This window comes from Microcaecilia unicolor, chromosome 14 (genome assembly GCF_901765095.1).
Source record: "Microcaecilia unicolor chromosome 14, aMicUni1.1, whole genome shotgun sequence".
In the NCBI taxonomy this organism is placed as follows: Eukaryota; Metazoa; Chordata; class Amphibia; order Gymnophiona; family Siphonopidae; genus Microcaecilia; species Microcaecilia unicolor.
The window spans coordinates 46,733,874-46,752,007 of record NC_044044.1 but is presented as its reverse complement, the minus strand read 5'-3'; the positions used below and the strand labels follow the sequence as shown (position 1 = coordinate 46,752,007).

Here is an 18,134-nt window from a genome sequence, read left to right as displayed (position 1 = left end):
TCCGAAAAATAATTTTCAGACGTGCATATTGGGCGCGCACCGAGAGGCATTTGACGCACGTAGGTCGTTACCGCCCGGTTACCGCGTGAGACTTCACCGCTAGATCAATGGCTGGCGTTAAGGTCTCAGACCCAAAATGGACGCACAGCAATTTTCATTTTGCCACATGTCCGTTTTCGGCAAAAAGTTTTAAAAAGGCATTTTTTTTTTTACAGGTGCGCTGAAAAATGATTCTGTGCGCGTCCAAAACACGCGTCTACACTACTGTAGGCCATTTTTCAGCGTGCCTTTGTAAAAGGGCCCTTGAAAGCAGGTCTTTCAGAGCGCAGTGACCCTTAAACTCACAGAAAATGCCTTTTCGGACCCAAATCAGGTATTGTCTAACACCTCGAACATCCCCCAGAACTGCAAAGGTGAGAGATGACAACCCTTTTTCAATTAGTACTATTTTACCTTCCAGGGTATATAACCCTGTGTGTGCTCAGTCAGGTAATCTGGGTCTTTTAAGTTTTATACACCCACGGGTGGCTCAGTGCCAGGACTGATTTTTCTTATACCCACAGCAGATATACCCCACCATTCCCAGTGGCGTTCACACCCCTCTCCCCCCTTTGGCAGCAACTAAGCTCTTTCCGCTCCAATCAGGGACTCTCACATTTTTTCCTCTTGGGATGTGGTGGAAGAAAAGCTCTTAGGCTCAATGAAGGTAATATTCTCTTATCTTACTCTACTTTTCATAAAAGACAGCAGGCAGTTTAACCAGGTCTCTTCAAGCAATGCTTGTAAACCACTATAAACAATATCAAAATAAAAAGATAAGAAACAAGGTTTCACTTACATGTGGTGTGATGGGTGACCCTCCTTATCCATGATCGCCCCCTGATTTGCTGCTTCCCTTCTGGCACACTGATCCTTCCCAGCACCCCTTGTGTTCTCTCACCCCCCCCCCCCCCCACCCAATCCCAATTGCTCTTTTGAGCAGGGACTGTCTCTTTGTGTCAGGTGTTCAGCGCTGTGTGCATCTGGTAGCGCTATACAAATGCTAATCATAATAATATAGAAATGTCTTTGGGATTCTGGAATGTTGCTACTCTTTGTCCTTTTCTCTTATTTGTCCTGTTTGTCTGGCCTAATTAGATTGTAAGCTCTGTCGAGCAGGGACTGTCTCTTCATGTTCAGTGTACAGCGCTGCGTACGTCTAGTAACGCTATAGAAATGGTAAGTAGTAGTAGTAGTCTTTGGGATTCCGGAATATTGCTACTCTTTCGGATTCTACACAGAATCTTGCTACTCTTTGTCCTTTTCCCTTATTTGTCCTGTTTGTCTGTCCTGATTAGATTGAAAGCTCTGTCGAGCAGGGACTGCCTCTTCATGTTCAAGTGTACTGTACTGCGTACGTCTAGTAACGCTATAGAAATGGTAAGTAGTAGTAGTAGTAGTCTTTGGGATTCCGGAATCTTGCTGCTCTTTGGGATTCTGCACAAAATCTTGTTACTCTTTGGGATTCCGGAATCTTGCTACTCTGTCCTTATTCCTTATTTGTCCTGTTTGTATTGATTAGATTGTACACTCTGTCGAGCAGGGACTGTCTCTTCATGTCCAGTGTACAGCGCTGCGTACGTCTAGTAACGCTATAGAAATGATAAGTAGTAGTAGTCTCCTTCCCCCACCTCCCGCTATTTAATCTCTCCCATGTTCCTGCGGCCTCCTGGCTCCCTACAGCTCCATACTGCAGCGATGCATGTATGTATTTGGGGAGGGGAACATCAAATGGGTCTTAATTTATGGCAGAAGCAGGTCTGAAAACATTCAAGAGGTGACAAGAACAAAATACAAAGGGCAAAGAAAACCTACCCTGGTGGTACTGCAGGTCATGGGTTATCTCAATTGGTACCAGCAGGCTACAGTTCCCCATATACTACCAGGTTTTTGTTACATTTGTACCCCGCGCTTTCCCACTCATGGCAGGCTCAATGCGGCTTACATGGGGCAATGGAGGGTTACGTGACTTGCCCAGAGTCACAAGGAGCTGCCTGTGCCTGAAGTGGGAATCGAACTCACTTCCTCAGTTCCCCAGGACCAAAGTCCACCATCCTAACCACTTCGGCCGGCTAGGTACTCTTCAGAAAGGCCAGGTAGTTGGGTAACAGCTTCACTTTTGAAAAAGGAAAGGGGATGGGATTTGAAGTACTGCCTTTCTGTTGTTACTATCAAACTGATTTATATATCATATACAAGTACTTACTTTGTACCTGGGGCAATGGAGGGTTAAGTGACTTGCCCAAAGTCACAAGGAACTGCAGTGGGAATTGAACTGGTTTGCCCTGGTTCTTAGGTCACTGCACTAAACCATTAGGTTTCTCCTCCACTTATGCTTTTTTTCACTCATTTTGGGACTTACACACTGTTATGGAGGAGGAGGGTTTGGATCTAACTAGGGGACATTGTGAGCTTGCTTTAATAATTAGAAATCCAAGTGGAAATGTAGACACTTATATAACCAGATCTACGTGGGAGACTACCAGAGAATCTAGGGAGTCTGACGCTCAAAGCAAGTCATACATTTCACCAGTTGAAGAATGTATCGCTTGCCTAGCCATGTATTTTCAGCGCTTGTGTGTACAAATCTGATTTGGTTAATTTGCTAGACAAACAGATTTTAACCACTGGGGAGGGGGGTAGAGAGGAAGCTGGGGACTTACACATTTAGCAGCAGTATCAAAGCCAGGAAATGGTTAAGTTAGGAGTTTAAATAGTCATTGGCGCAGCCATTGCAGATATCTATATTCAGCGGTGCTTGTTAGAAGTGACAACTGCTGGACACACGTGTACGGTGCCAGCAGTTAACTTTAAACACAGACTGAAGCAGCTGAAGATCAGGCCCTGGGAAATCACAGATTTGGGCGGCAGTGCCACTAAGTTGGGTCTGTTTGGCAGCTGTAAGTCCTAGTGCTTGTAGAGCCAGGTCTGGTCGACAGACTGTGCTGGTAGGAGGCTGAATATTTGAGAGAGGATCACACTGCCATTTTTATATTTATCTGATTGTACGGATGAGTAAAACAGACACAAGCAGTCACATTCCATGCGAGGACCCCACCCTATTTGGCAGCGTTGATTTCTTCTTATGTGCCTGGGAGAGCACTTAGCTCCTTGACTGGCCAAAGGTGGCTGGCCCTACTCCAGCCATGGCTCTTCCGATGGCTGCATGTGCTACTGGATTTGTGTTTTGGCTTGCCCAGCCCTGTGGAATCAGCTCCCTCTTTTTTTGTGAGCTGAAGCATTTTATAAGAAATTTAGGATAACGTTGAAAAACAAATGTTTTGGGGGATTCAAGACAGATGATCATCGGGAGATGAGGTACTTGAGGAAAAGCATGTTTCTTTCTGTTGATTGTCTGGGAGCTTTTCCATCAGATCCTCTACTTCCTTACTTTTCTGTGTTTTATTTCATGCTTTGTTAACCTGCCTTGATCTGTTTATGATTTGGCGGTATAGCAAAATTTAATAAACGATAATGAACTCTGACTGGCACCCAGGTTATATCCTTATAGCAATGATAGCACCGACAGGGCAGACTGGAAAAGCCGCTTCGGCTTTCTGTCATTTTGTAGTCTGTTTCTGGGCTGTGAGCGTAGCTTGGACCACTGCCTGTGCATAGAAGGCCTGTCTTGGAGGACGGGGTGGACGGATGTAGAGTACAGATTATCTACCGTGTTTTGTCGCAACAAGTCAACACCTTCTCATCCTTTGGAGCTCAGTCTTGGCTCTCACATGAAATCCATTGCTCTTTCGCAGCTTTACATTGACCATTTTAGTCTCCTTCGTTTCTACTCTCTTTCTCGCTCTATTTTAGTTATTGGTCTATTTAAATATTGTATTTGTATAACCACTGGATTGGCGCTAGCCTTTTCAGTCTACTGGAAGCCACTTTGAGCCCGCGTTCTGTGGGAAAAAGTGGGGTAAAAACGCGATAAATAAATAGAAGGAAGCCCTGCATTATGGGTATACCTTACACTGCTGCTGCCTGTGCTGGCCCTGATGTCTACGTGCATATTACATACCTGCTTATGTGAGTGCGTTGGAAACTTTCACTCCTGCTGTCTGTGCTATACAGACAAGATGATGATGTCAAACCCCAGAGCCGTCTGTTCCGCTCTCCCACCAGCACTGGACTCTTATAAGCACAACCTTTCATTTTGTCCTGCACAATGTACATCTGCTGCTCAATATTTAAAATGATTTAACCAGCTGAAACGGCAGCTGACCAGTTAAATCACTTGTTCAGGGCTATCTGCTAATTTTCACTGCTGAAAATTAACAGTTAATTTAGGTAGTCAAACTTTAACAGGGAGGGGGGGGGGGGGGGCAATCAATCCAAGCAATAGAAAAGCCCTGCAATGGCTTGTGAAATAAGTTCAAAAATATAAAAGTTGTGGAAATTATCCCGGAGACCTCAGCAGTGACTCATTTCACACTGGGTCACTGCCCAGTGGCTCACTATAACTGTCACTTTGGGAGGTTTTTTCGTTAGCAGATTTGACTGTAATCTGCTAACAAAGCTAAGCAGCTTTTACTTCTTAAAAATTAAAAACTATAAAATTATCTCTAGCAAAATGGGAAAAAATTTGGGCACCTGTAAAAAATTCATTAGCATAGACATGGGGGTTACAATTTTTCCTTATAGATGACAAATGGAAAGAGAAGGGGGGGAGGGTGATGGGGAGGGGTTGTTCTGAAGGGGGAAATATATAATAAAAAGGTTTAAATGTTACAAGAAATGTTATTGAGAATATATGAAGAAGTCAAGATTTCGATTGTACTATGTCGATTCCTTTAATAAAGATTCTTGTTAAAAATTAAAAAAAAAAAAAAAAAATCTATAAAATTACGAAAAGTTTCTAAGAATTTATTAAAGTTGGAAGATCGATGATGATTATAGTGAACCACTGGGCAGTGACCCACTGTGAAACAAGTCACTGCTGAGGTCTGCGGGATAATTTCCACAACTTTAATATTTTTGAACTTATTTCACAAGTCAGTGCAGGGCTTTTCTATTGCTTGTAAAAACTGCAGCTAAGCGAAAACCGGTTATTTTGGGGGCGGAGCCAGCACAAGTGCTGATATTCAGTACTTAACCAGCCAGGGTAACCGCATAAAACACAGTCCTATCTATATGCGGCAACTCATGGCCTGTTAAGTTTTAAATATCGACTTAACCGGCCATGTGTTAGATGGGACAAACGCCGGTGGCAATCAGCTGAATATTTACCCCCGAGTGAAATGGCCCGTGGGGTGTTCCTGAGGTAATGTCACACCCATGCAGGAAATGAACACAAGAAATCTGGATACTCTAGTTCTGCCTCCATCCTTCCAGCTTTCAGGAATACTGCAGTATTTTGTATAGGCTATAATTACATTCACCAGCTGCTCGCTATCCTTTCTACTCACTGTTCAACTAATAATGGCTTTATAAAAAAAAAAAAGAACCAAATAATATCAGAATAAGCTTAGGTAAAGGTCGCCCCCTGTACACAAGTACCAACTCGTCAATGAGTTGTGGAAGCTTCTTGGCACACTATCTGTGGGGTGGTTTGCCATTGCCCTCCCCAGTTATCTTTATCTCCCAGTTAAGGCCGGGTATTCCTTTACCGACCGATAGCGGACGACGCTGAGTTGACTGGAATAAGCTTAGAGATATACAATCCTTAATGAGCTTACTTACAAGAAAAGAAAAAGTCATGGACTAGGTACGAAAAAAATTTGTTGAAAGTTTTTCACTTTTGTGGCTTTCTTTTTTCTTTTTAATCAAAAACTGATTGCTATAGGATCATAAAGAAGAAAGGAACAGCCGCTTCAACCGTGGAAGGTAGCGTCTCCTAGGGGAGAGCGCGAGATTTTTTTTTTTTTTTTTGTAATAGGCTTTACGACAACACCAGAAATCCGGAATAAAATTGGTAGACAGTATTTCTGAGTAGTGAAAACCCCCAGGGTTAATCTGGTCATTCTCAGAAAGTTTTGTCAGTTATAAACTTGCACTTCTCAATGTCTGAAACAGAGTTTTGTACTTTAAACCTTCTTCGGCATTAAAAAAAAAAAAAAAAATAAGCAAAGCAAAAAAAAGAATAAACCCCAAAAGGTTTTCACAGTGGCTACTGGCTTTCCACAATGACTACTCGAACGCTGCATGACCAGGAGATTGAGGAAATGGTTTGCCTGGCTCAGGATGTCCTCTGTGCAACCTGCAGAGACATTGAAATGTTCCTTGATGCGCTCACTGCTTGACAAGAGCCACGTAGGCCTGGATGGAGCAGGGGAAGGGTTCACGATGCCTACTGGCTTCTTGTTAAAATCCATACTTCGCTTGGGTCTGGCGCCGGCTCAGTTTGTTGTCAGACCAGGTGTTCTTCAATTCCAGCTCTCGCTCTTTTGCCTAAAGCACAGAAGAATAATACCAGCGGGTTATAATTTTATCTCCCCAAGGGCTATGACTATATATTAAAGTGGCAGTCAAATACTGGCCTAATGGCCTAGTGCCTGTGCTGCCCTGCAGGGGATCTGGGAGGAATTTATGAATATGTCGTTCGCTCAACAGGCTGAAAGGACTGAAGAAGTTGTTGTGAATGCAGGGTTCACGACTTCTAGGGTTATTACTGAACAACAATAACCGTACAAGGGCAACCCAGGCGCATACATCTCCTGCAAATGGAGTTGTAGTCTGTGCCCACCAGCCAACCAAGAGTTGCTGCTTCAACAGCTACAGTGGGAAATGGGTGAATGGTGGTGGTGGGGGTGTGGAGAGGGGCATTAAAAAGCAAAAAGAAAAAAAGTCACAACGAACTCGATTGGGGCAAGTTCTGAGCGACAGGTGCTGAAGAAGATGAAGAGCAAACAATCCCTCCCCCCTCCAAAAAAGCCCACATTAACAGAACATTTTTCCCTCATAGGAAAGTCTGCCACCTCATGGACTGACAGGGTTAATTGAGGGAAGAGAACAGCAAGCACGTTGTTTTTGTTTCATTCCCCTTTCTTCCCATTGGGAAACAGAGCAATTTTCGGACTGAATGCTCAAAGCACAGCGACTTTCTCATTCATCGTCCTGCAATTCAGGCAGATGCAGTCAGCCATCTTACTCTTCTTTCCCACAGTGAAAGGCAGTGCACCCACTTCCCAACTCCCCTCCCCCCCCTTGCACTATGCAGATCCGATTCTACTGCACCCTGCGGTACTCAACACTCTGACAGGGAATGGTTCCGTGTATGTTTGTGATGCCTAGGGAAAGAGTCTGGACATGTCCGTGATGTGTCAGCTTCTCCTCACCAAACAGACTGCATTCCATTCCCACTGGAACCTGGCTTGGGTAGGAAGGAGGTGACGGGTGTGGTGAGAGGGAAGGAAGCAAAACCCAAGAGCTGGAAGAGGGTGTGCCGGTGCAGTCAGATGCTCCTCACCTGGTGAATCAGGTACGTGAGCTGGTGCTTTCTCCTCTGCTGCCCTGTGGGCTGTTCACCTTTTTTCTAAGGGTGAAAGAAAGATTCTATATTGACCAGTCAAGACACTCAATATATAAACAAAGCAGTTTACCCTCAGTAAGGAATCTTTCATACTAGGAAAACTGTAACTAACAATGGGCACATTTAAAGTTTATTATATAGCCCCGTGGTCCAGAGGCAGTGCTGTGCATTGCTGGGGGGGGGAGGGGAGACTTCCGTTCTAGCCAGATTCTGCAAATGGCGCTCAAATTTAGGAGCCACAAAAAATCTGTGCTAAGTGCTCCATGACTTACACCTGCTGAAACATGGCATAAATCCTGGCACCCAAGTTGGGTGCATAATCCCAGTTTTTTTATTATAATGTGTCTCAATATTTGGAACATCCCTGACCCACCCATGCCCCCTTTTGGGTTGAGCACAAGACCCTTAGGGCAAGCGCATGGGCAGATGAGCACGGAAATCCAAATAAGTGCCAATTAACTCCGACCAACACCAGTAATCGGTTATTAGCACCCAACTGATTAGTTTACACGTGCATCTGGGCTCCGAATCCAAATTTGCGTCGCCTATATAGAATCTGGGGGAGTGCATGTAGAATCTAGGGCGGAGCTCTCTCATAGTGCCCCCTGCTGTCCAGTCATCAAACATCAATGGAGGGGATGGAAGGAGCTGCAGCCTGACTCTCTGCGGTGTCCGGACACAAAGGACATGCAGAGGGTGCACCGAGTATCCAGAACCTGAAAGATTCTACTTCGTAAGCTCCTTTCAAATACTATTAGTGATATTAACACTTGCACACACTGTGCAACAGAATGCATAAAGATATATCACTTTCCACAGGAGCTCACTACTGAAGTGGGAATACAAGAATATAAGTCATTTGCACAAGGAGACCCAAAGCAGCCTCTCCGGGTGAACATACTTCTCTAAACTCTCTCGTAGAAGGGCCCCATCTGCCCCCAACCCCTCCTCCAAATTTTATTTTCTTTTTTTAAATAAAAAAAATCAAGACTGAAGATGCAAGAGTCTCAAGATTAAGGCAGATACGCTGGCAGGCCTGCCACCTCTGGTACCTTGCTGAAGGATTTCATGCTCTTCTCTTCCGTCAGAGATTTGGTGAGCCACTGCTGAGTCCCACTCAGCTGATCGTCCCCTTTGATCTCCACAAAGTTGATCTCTTCCCGCCCTCGGTTTCGCTTTCCTTGGAGGCGTTTAAACTTTAGAACACAAAACAGAAAACAGGGGTTTCAACACACAGCCACTTGCATTTCAGTTCTGGAGATGGTACCCAGTAATTTACCTCAATGCTGAAGGCCTTCTTTGGGTTACCAGTACTAACCCTTTCAACTGATGATCATAACCCCCCCCCCCCCCCCATCCCCATTAAGGCTCTAAATCAACGACTCATCTGGTGTAACCGCTGCTGAGAGGCAAGTCGCAAGATACAGTTCTATTATGTGTCAATACTGGAAAACCTCGCTTACTGACCTGAACGCTTTACCTACGGGAATTCAGCTCACATATAGTGTGGAGCTTCCATGACCTGACAGATGTACTACGTAAATGTGGTCTTACTGCTCAGACAATATCTTACAAAGACTCTAAAATGATGGGTTCTGCTGGTGCATTTTTATACCCTTCATAAAAACTTGGATTGATCCGATTGTGCCCCGTCTTCAGCACACCCTCTAAAAAAATCCTTCCGACTGACTGGCAAACACTGTTTCTGTAAATGCTACAGCATCATACAAGGCCCCCTAAGTCTGAGTCAATTCAAACTGGCACCCAGCTGCCCGCTCCCTTGTTCCTCGACATAGTGCAAAATTGACAACAAAGTATTTTACCAACCTGTGCAAGTGTGCATTTCCTCAAGAACGACATGCGCATATGATCAAAAATGAAAGTAGTTCATTTATGTATCGTGTCATGAATATATGCCCCGGAAACAGGGAGCCCTCACCTGGGAACTGAACTCAGATGCTCATCATTGCAACATGCCATCGGAGAGGAGCAAATGGTGCCTGGACCTTGCCTGTTTAGCGCTATGCAGTCACTTCAGCTGTGCAAGTAGATGCGTTTTCCCTCCCAACCTTCAAATGCTTGCCTTCACGTCAATCAACACCAGAGTCTTGACATTAAAGGCACTTGTGGCAAAACAGGGAATTTTCCTGCTTGTAAATTGTATTGCTATTTTTTATGATGTGCATTTCCCTTGTTTAGCCAGCAGATGTCTGTCCTTTGTCAAGTTGTTATAGAAGTGACGGTTTCTTCTTCCTGCCTAAGCTGAGAAGTAATCTGCACTAGTTGGTTAGTGTTTATGCTCTGGGCTCTGATTCAATCTGCTGAAAACTTTAGTCTCAGAGTGGGAGTGTGGAAGGTACAGACCTCTATACTGAGACACTGTTCAAAGATTATGAGCAGTTAATTTTCCTGAACTCCCCAGGTACTACTCAGGTAGTGAATACGCATTTATTAGTTTAATATTGATTCCTGTTTAATTTACCTGTTGTCTGCTAATTACACCCTATTTATCCATTCACTGTTCTAAACTTATGATAATAAATCAATTCATTTATTAGCTCCATTTGTCCTGGACTGACTAAGAATCCTAGTGGTTTGTGTACCCTGGAGGAAAGGAGAAACAGGGGAGATATGATACAGACGTTCAAATATTTGAAAGGTATTAATCCGCAAACAAACCTTTTCTGAAGATGGGAAGGCGGTAGAACGAGAGGGCATGAAATGAGATTGAAGGGGGGCAGACTCAAGAAGAATGTCAGGAAGTATTTTTTCACGGAGAGGGTGGTGGATGCTTGGAATGCCCTCCCACGGGAGGTGGTGGAGATGAAAACGGTAACGGAATTCAAACATGTGTGGGATAAACATAAAGGAATCCTGTGCAGAAGGAAGGGATCCTCAGGAGCTTAGCCTAGAATGGGTGGCAGAGCTGGTGGTTGGGAGGCGGGGCTAGTGCTGGGCAGACTTATACGGTCTGTGCCGGGGCTGGTGGTTGGGCGGCGGGGATAGTGCTGGGCAGACTTATACGGTCTGTGCCGGGGCTGGTGGTTGGGCAGCGGGGATAGTGCTGGGCAGACTTATACGGTCTGTGCCAGAGCTGGAGGCGGGACTGGTAGTTGGGAGGCGGGGCTAGTGCTGGGCAGACTTATACGGTCTGTGCTGGGGCTGGTGGTTGGGAGGCGGGACTAGTGCTGGGCAGACTTATACGGTCTGTGCTGGGGCTGGTGGTTGGGCGGCGGGGATTGTGCTGGGCAGACTTATACGGTCTGTGCCAGAGCTAGTGGTGGGAGGCGGGACTGGTAGTTGGGAGGCGGGGATAGTGCTGGGCAGACTTATAGGGTCTGTGCCAGAGATGGTGGTTGGGAGGCGGGGTTGGTGGTTGGGAGGCGGGGATAGGGCTGGCCAGACTTATACGGTCTGTGCACTGAAGAGGACAGTACAAATAAAAAAGTAGCACATATGAATTTATTTTCACGGGCAGACTGGATGGACCGTGCACGTCTTTTTCTGCCGTCATCTACTATGTACTACTATGTATGTGTTTTGGGTCTGTGGGTGCTTTCTAGGAACCGTGGGACCCCGTGTGGCCCCAGTGTCCTTAGAAACCACTGGGGAATTAAGAGATAAGCATAACCCAGCAGGTGGGAGGAAGGGTATGCCAGAATAGAACACATGCATAGGTGGTAGTGGGCCTGAGCAGTGCTGGGACAGACCCTCTAGGTGGTCGCAGGGGTAGCCCCAGCCTGGTGCTAGGCGTTCCATGACAGACCTGTCCTTTTTGGTAGCAGCGTGATGAGATTGTCAGGCTCAGTGTGTGGGGTGAGGGTCACCATCCACTGAGTGGTTCAGAGTTTTTATCTGTAGCCTCCAGGCACAGAACACAGTGAACAAGTGCAGTAGTAACAGGGTCCCTTCCCCATTCAGGTTTTTTTTTGGTAGTGTTAGATTACAGTGCTGATGGCGACTGACAGCGGCCGTCAGACACCAAATATGCCTGTCCTAACACAAGAGGGACTGGATGACCTCAGAAAGCTGGAGCTGCAGGACCTGCCTGTGCAGAGTTCTCCTCGGGGGAGACTAGACTCCTTGTGGACAGAGGCCTGAGTTGGCAGGGCCAGATGCCACACCAGCTGAAATCCGACAGAGCTACATGGTACAGCAACAGCGGCTAGACAAACAGCAATGAGAGGAGCGGGAATTTCAGCAGCAGAAAATGAAGTTGGAGATGGAAATGGCTCGCATCCAAAGCTCCAGCCCAACCCCCGCACCAAGGCCAGAGGTAGGATGCACAGCCCAGATCGGGCCTAACTTGTTTGTGCAGTTTCATAATACCTGAGGGGACACTGATGGATATCTAACTGCCTTTGAAAAAAATTCCCACCTCAATGAGATTCCTGAGAAAGATTGGGTGCACTATTTGGGAGGCAAGCTCACTGGTACAGAATTTGAAGAACACCAAGGACTATCCATGGATACATGCTCCCAGTTTGAGGAGGTGCAAAAAGCTTTGTTGAACCTTTAGGTCGTTACCCCTGAGACCTAAAGACTAAAGTTCCAGATTTTGCAAAAGAGGGTGGATGATACTCACAGCGAGTTTGTGATCCAGCTAAGATACCAGCGGTGGCAAAATGGAGCTGAAGTTAAAACCTTAGAGGACCGCCAAAACCTGATGGTCCTGGAGCAGTTTCTTCAGCGTTGTCGTTCAGAGGTGAGGGAACATGTTCAAGATCACCAGCCCCGTACTCCAGAAAAAGCAGCTGAGTTGGCCGACATTTTTGTGGCTAACCGTCCCTGGTTGGCAAAGAGAAGCCGTCCTTATCCGCAACGGCCGGTATCTAAGGGTAGCCAGGGCCCTAAGCCAAATATTCCTGCAACCTCAGAGACAGTCAGCAAACCCGCCAGTGTTCCCTAAAAACCTAAAGACCTTAGGCACGAGCGTCCTTGATACCAGTGTGGGCGTACAGGACATTTCAAAGAAGATTGCCCAGATAATCCAAAGCTTGCATTGAAGAGCATTCCAGCTCTTGCATCGATGCTGGCAGCTTTCATGGGTAGCTCCAGTCCCATGGAGGAGACCTACACAGCAGCCACAGCACAAAAACTTACTGGCCCATTCATCAAGCAAGGAAGCAGATGGGTTTCCAAAACACTACAGCACCCCAGAGGCAAGCATACCCAGCAGATGGGAAGAAGGGTATGCCAGAGTAGAGCATGTCCACAGATGGTGATGGGCCTGAGCAGTTCTTGGACAGAGCCTCTAGGTGGCTACAGTCTTCTTTTAATAACTACTGAATTGACACCATTATGAACACCACCAAGCTGCTATTAGCAATCTACTCCTTATCCTTGATCCACCTAACACTGACCACCCCACTCAAAAAAATGAACAATATACCCACACTATTCAATAACCGAACACTGACCAGCCACACTACTTCACACCAAACCGACACTAACCAACACAAAGGAAGAGAACCAACAAGTGTACAACACCTCAACAAAATGAACAGAAAGGTAAAAAAAAATCCACACAAACCAAGAAACGACAACTAACAAAAGTCCACATTACACCGAACGCAGAACACCTATTTACTTTTCATCACTGAAATCTGGATTCATGATCAGAAGGACCCCATCATCTTAATGTCTTCCAGGATATAAAATTACCCACTGAACCAGAAAAGAAAAAAGAGGAGGGGGCATGGCGCTTATATACCGATATCATCTCACGACTGAAACCACTGCGGAATCTATAACAACCCACCTCGAAATAACCTCAATCAGAATCCATCATAAAACCCTGGTTGACCACCTAAATTGCGTCCTATTCTACAGACCACCTTATAACTGGAACGAAAGCCAGGCGGACTTTATGAACTTCGTTTCAAATACATGTGTATCCAACTCCAATACACTAGTATTAGAACACATTAACCTTCACCTTGAAGACCCAACTCTATCAACGCACAAGAATGCAAGGACTTCCTTCATCTATGTGATCTTCCTTGGCCACACATGCAAACAACCCACCCGAAGGGTCACACACTCGACCTCATCTCATACAAACTGTCCACTGATCAGAACTTAACCATAACACAAACTAGATGGACAGAAACACCATGGACCGACCATTATAAACCAAACCTATCCCTAAAATGGTGAAAAAGGGGTTCTCTCCACACATGAGAACCCACAACTCATACCATGAGAGGCCAAACAGACCCGGTTACTTTCTGGCAGCAAATATACAACAATTGGACAACACAAACGGAATCCATACATTACCTCTCAGAATGGAACAAAAGATGCAGACATATACTAGACGAAATAGCACCATTAAAAAAAACAAGAACTTCACGTAGACATAACTCGATACCGTGGTTCAATGAAGAATTGAAAAAACTAAAAACACAATCTAGGAAACTGGAACGTGCATGGAAAAAAATAAAAGATGAACACACTCTCAACGCATGGAAACAACTACAAAGGAAATACAAATACGCAATAAGACCAAAAGGTCGTACTACAAAACTAAAATTGGGCCAGACTAGAAAAACACGCAAAAACTATACCACCTCGTTAACAAACTACTAGACACAACACCAGTCACCACAACCAACACTGACATCCCTTCTGCTGATAACCTTGCTAAATATTTCAATAAAAAATTCGTAAACCTACGCAAAACTCTACCTCAGAACAAAATGGAATAGAAAACTTCATTAATGGTCTAGACCCCACCCCTGGTGAATACCCTGCTGACCGTATAAGGTCAAATTTCGCTCTCCTCAGCACCGACACAGTTACTCAGGCGATTAAAAAATACCCCAACAGCCACTGTCAACTGGACACCTGTCCCAGCTACCTAATACAATCTGCTCCCCACCGCTTCGTAACAGATCTCATATCCCATCTAAACTTCATGCTTCAACAGGGTATCTACCCTAAAGAAAAAGGCAACATCCTGCTCACCCCAATACCAAAAGACACCAAGAAAAAAACAAACGACATTACTAACTATCCCATTAGTAGTCAAACTAATGTAAGGACTGGTGACCAAACAACTCAATGACTACATAAACAAATTCACTATACTACATGAGTCACAATCAGGATTTCGACACCTACACAGCACCGAAACAGTACTACTTACTCTCCTAACCAAATTCAAGCAGGAAATAGCATTAGGCAAGAGTATTCTCCTCCTTCAAATCGACATGTCAAGTGCGTTCGACATGGTTAACCATAGCATACTGCTAAGACTCCTAGAATACTTCGGAATCAGTGGTGGCACTCTCAATTGGATCAAGGGTTTTCTAACCACAAGAACATATCAAGTGAAATCAAAAACAAACATATTGTCATCGTGGAAACCAGACTGTGGAGTACCGGAAGGATCACCACTATCACCGATCCTTTTCAACCTCATAATGACTCCACTAGCCAAGACCTTATCCACCCAAGGCCTCAACCCATTTATCTACGCTGATGACGTTACATTATATATCCCCTACAAACATGATTTGGCAGAAATCACCAGCGAAATCAAGCTCAGCCTAAACATCATGAACTCATGGGCAAATGCATTCCAACTCAATACAGAAAAAACACACTGTCTCATCATCTCATCCCAATACAATACATACAAACCCACAAACATTAACACCCTCCCTATCTCAGACAGCCTGAAAATTCTCAGAGTAACAATCGATCGTAACCTATCACTAGAGACCAAAGCGAAATCCACCATAAAGAAAATGTTTTTCTCAATGTGGAAACTCAAACGCCTAAAACCATTCTTCTCGAGGGAAATATTTTGTAACCTGACACAGTCAATGGTACTAAACCACGCAGACTACTGCAATGGAATCTATGCGGGATGCAAGGATCAAATCATAAAGAAACTTCAGACCGCCCAAAACACAGCAGCCAGGCTTATATTTGGAAAAACGCGTTTTGACAGCGCCAAACCACTCCGAGAAAAACTGCATTGGCTACCAATCAAAGAATGGATCACTTTCAAAATCTGCACAACTGTTCATAAAATTATTTACGGCAAGGCGCCAGGATACATGACAGACCTCATCGACCTACCAACCAGAAACACCACAAAATCTACACGATCATACTTAAACCTCCACTACCCAAGCAGTAAAGGACTCAAATACAAATCCACCTATGCATCCAGCTTTTCCTACTTAAGCGCACAACTATGGAACGCACTACCAAAAGCAGTAAAAACTACGCTCGACCACCTAAATTTCCGGAAAGCACTAAAGACAGACCTGTTCAGAACAGCATACCCCACCGACCCAACATAAAATACCTGAACACTTGCGATACGATACAGCTAAAGACCGTAATGGACATTACCTGACTCTTTCTCTCGTCTCCCTCTTTAAGTTCCCCCCAAATTACCTATCATACCACAATATCACTTTGTATTCATTCGTAACCTGCATTTGTTCAGACCGGAATCAGCTAACGCCGTTAACGGTAAAATGTAAGCCACATTGAGCCTGCAAAAGGTGGGAAAATGTGGGATACAAATGTAACAAATAAATAAATAACTGCCTACAGGGCCGCATGTTAATGAGGATCTATATATATATAAAAGGCAACCCCAACGTTCTGAAGCCTCCATGGAAGTTGAGGCGCCCGAGATATCCGGTGTGCCCTGGAGTGTCTGCACCGCCCTCGCGTCAAAACGTCATGACGTCGAGGGCGGAGCTATTGACACTCGAGGGCCGAAACGGCCCACAGCGAACAAGACAAGTAGCTTCCAGGGACGGAGGGAGGGGGCCCCTTGCTAGCGCCCGTTTCATTCCGCTCAGAAACGGGCATTTTTTCCTAGTGCCTTAATACAGGCGGGAACCTGATTTCTCATACCTTTACCAGCACATCTCTGCTCCCCAGTATATAACGAATACAATAATAGCTAACTTCTATATATGACACCTGAAAAATCCACATGGAAAAAATACTCCTAGGAGTATTCTTTACTTTTAATAATTTTTTATTGATGATTCTGCATACAAAACATAACCATAAGAATCCAAATATAACCATTATAATCTCGTAACATGTTTCTAAATATACATCATTCAACTCTATCATCAAAAGTTTTTCATTTTTCTCCCTCCCCCCCCCCCCCCTTTAGTTCCTAGGAGTATTCTTTAAAGTACGCTTAAATGTTATAGCATAGGCTTAAATTTTGGCACAGTATATAGAATATGCCAAGTGCCTCTCCACGCAACCAAATTTGGTCGCATCCATTTAGGCCATGTTTTATTTGGCGTAAATCCCAACGCCTAAATTAGGTGCACAGCGGGTGTATTCTATGATAACGTGCAGAGATTTTAGAAACGCCCACAACCCGCCCATTCCACACCCCTTTTTCAACCATACAACTTAGAATTTACGCGCACGTTACAGAATACTACTACTACTTAACATTTCTAGAGCGCTACTAGGGTTACGCAGCGCTGTACAAATTAATAACTAAGGACGGTCCCTGCTCAGAAGAGCTTACAATCTAAAGGACGAAATGTCAAGTTGGGGTAGTCTAGATTTCCTGAGTAGAGGTGTTGTGATTACACTTAGCGAGTTGTGAGTGGAAATTTGAATTAATGCCAGTAAGTGCAGATAATTGCTTGTGAACATCCAGTTGACAGCGCTTAGTCAATCAATTAAGTTACGCGCATTGTTATAGAATACTCTTCGATTTCCACACGGAAATTAAGGAACCATATATAGAATTTTGGGGTAAATAAATGTTGGGGTTTCATTGCTGCATTACAGGTAGACTTTTTAATGCCATGCAGGTGTGTGACTACCAGGGCTAAATTTAAAACTCTATGTCTGATCTTCAAGGCCCTGAAAGGAAACGGCCCTGAGTATCTGAAGAATAGGATGATCCTCCACACACCGTCAAGGACACCAAGGTCCTCCCAAGGACTTTCACTAACTACACCCTCTCCAAAAGACATTACACGATGCGATACCCGCAAGCGAGCCTTCTCCGGAGTAGCCCTCACACTCTGGAATGCATTGCCTGAAAGGCTCCGCTTAACACAAGACCACCTCTACTTCAGGAAGCAGGTAAAAGCTTGGCTTTCAACCAAGCCTTTGATGGAAGAAGTAACTAACTTGTTAGTCTCACTCTCACACACACAAGGATTGACTCGGGCTGCACATACTGCAGCGGGACATGTTTATCCACTCCTACCCTAGCTGAGATAATATTTAACCATCTCTCTGACCTCACGTGCAACTTTCTTCAAATCAATCACCTTACTTTCTAATTCCTCCTACTTTCTTACTCATCTATATGTTACAACTTTGCCTTACCCTTCACTACCAATTATAATGTTCTAGTACATATTGTGATGTCATTGCAAGTAGTATACCATGCCATACTTTGTACTGTTGTTCGAATATTTTTACTGCTCTAATTGCCTCCTGCTCATGTTTGATCTATTCTTACTGTACACCGCCTTGAGTGAATTCCTTCAAAAAGGCGGTAAATAAATCCTAATAAATAAATAGAAACCTCTTGCCTGTCTGCCCTGACCACGTAGCAAGGCCTATGTTTTATGGATATTTGAGCGGCACTGAGTATGTCCAA

At 44.6% G+C, this 18,134-nt stretch overlaps 1 protein-coding gene across 1 annotated transcript in view; it reads right to left on the bottom strand.

Moving 5' to 3' along the window:
• Nucleotides 1-5,789: 5,789 nt before the first annotated feature.
• The window catches only part of PRCC (proline rich mitotic checkpoint control factor), a 36,845-nt gene continuing 24,500 nt past the window's right edge, over nt 5,790-18,134 (bottom strand). Inside the window, exons 5-7 of the mRNA XM_030186890.1 lie at nt 8,563-8,706; nt 7,448-7,513; nt 5,790-6,429 (exon numbers count right to left, since the gene is read on the bottom strand). Of these exons, the coding sequence (XP_030042750.1) occupies nt 6,343-6,429; nt 7,448-7,513; nt 8,563-8,706 (297 nt within the window). The 3' untranslated portion in view covers nt 5,790-6,342. The remainder of the gene's footprint in view (nt 6,430-7,447; nt 7,514-8,562; nt 8,707-18,134) is intronic.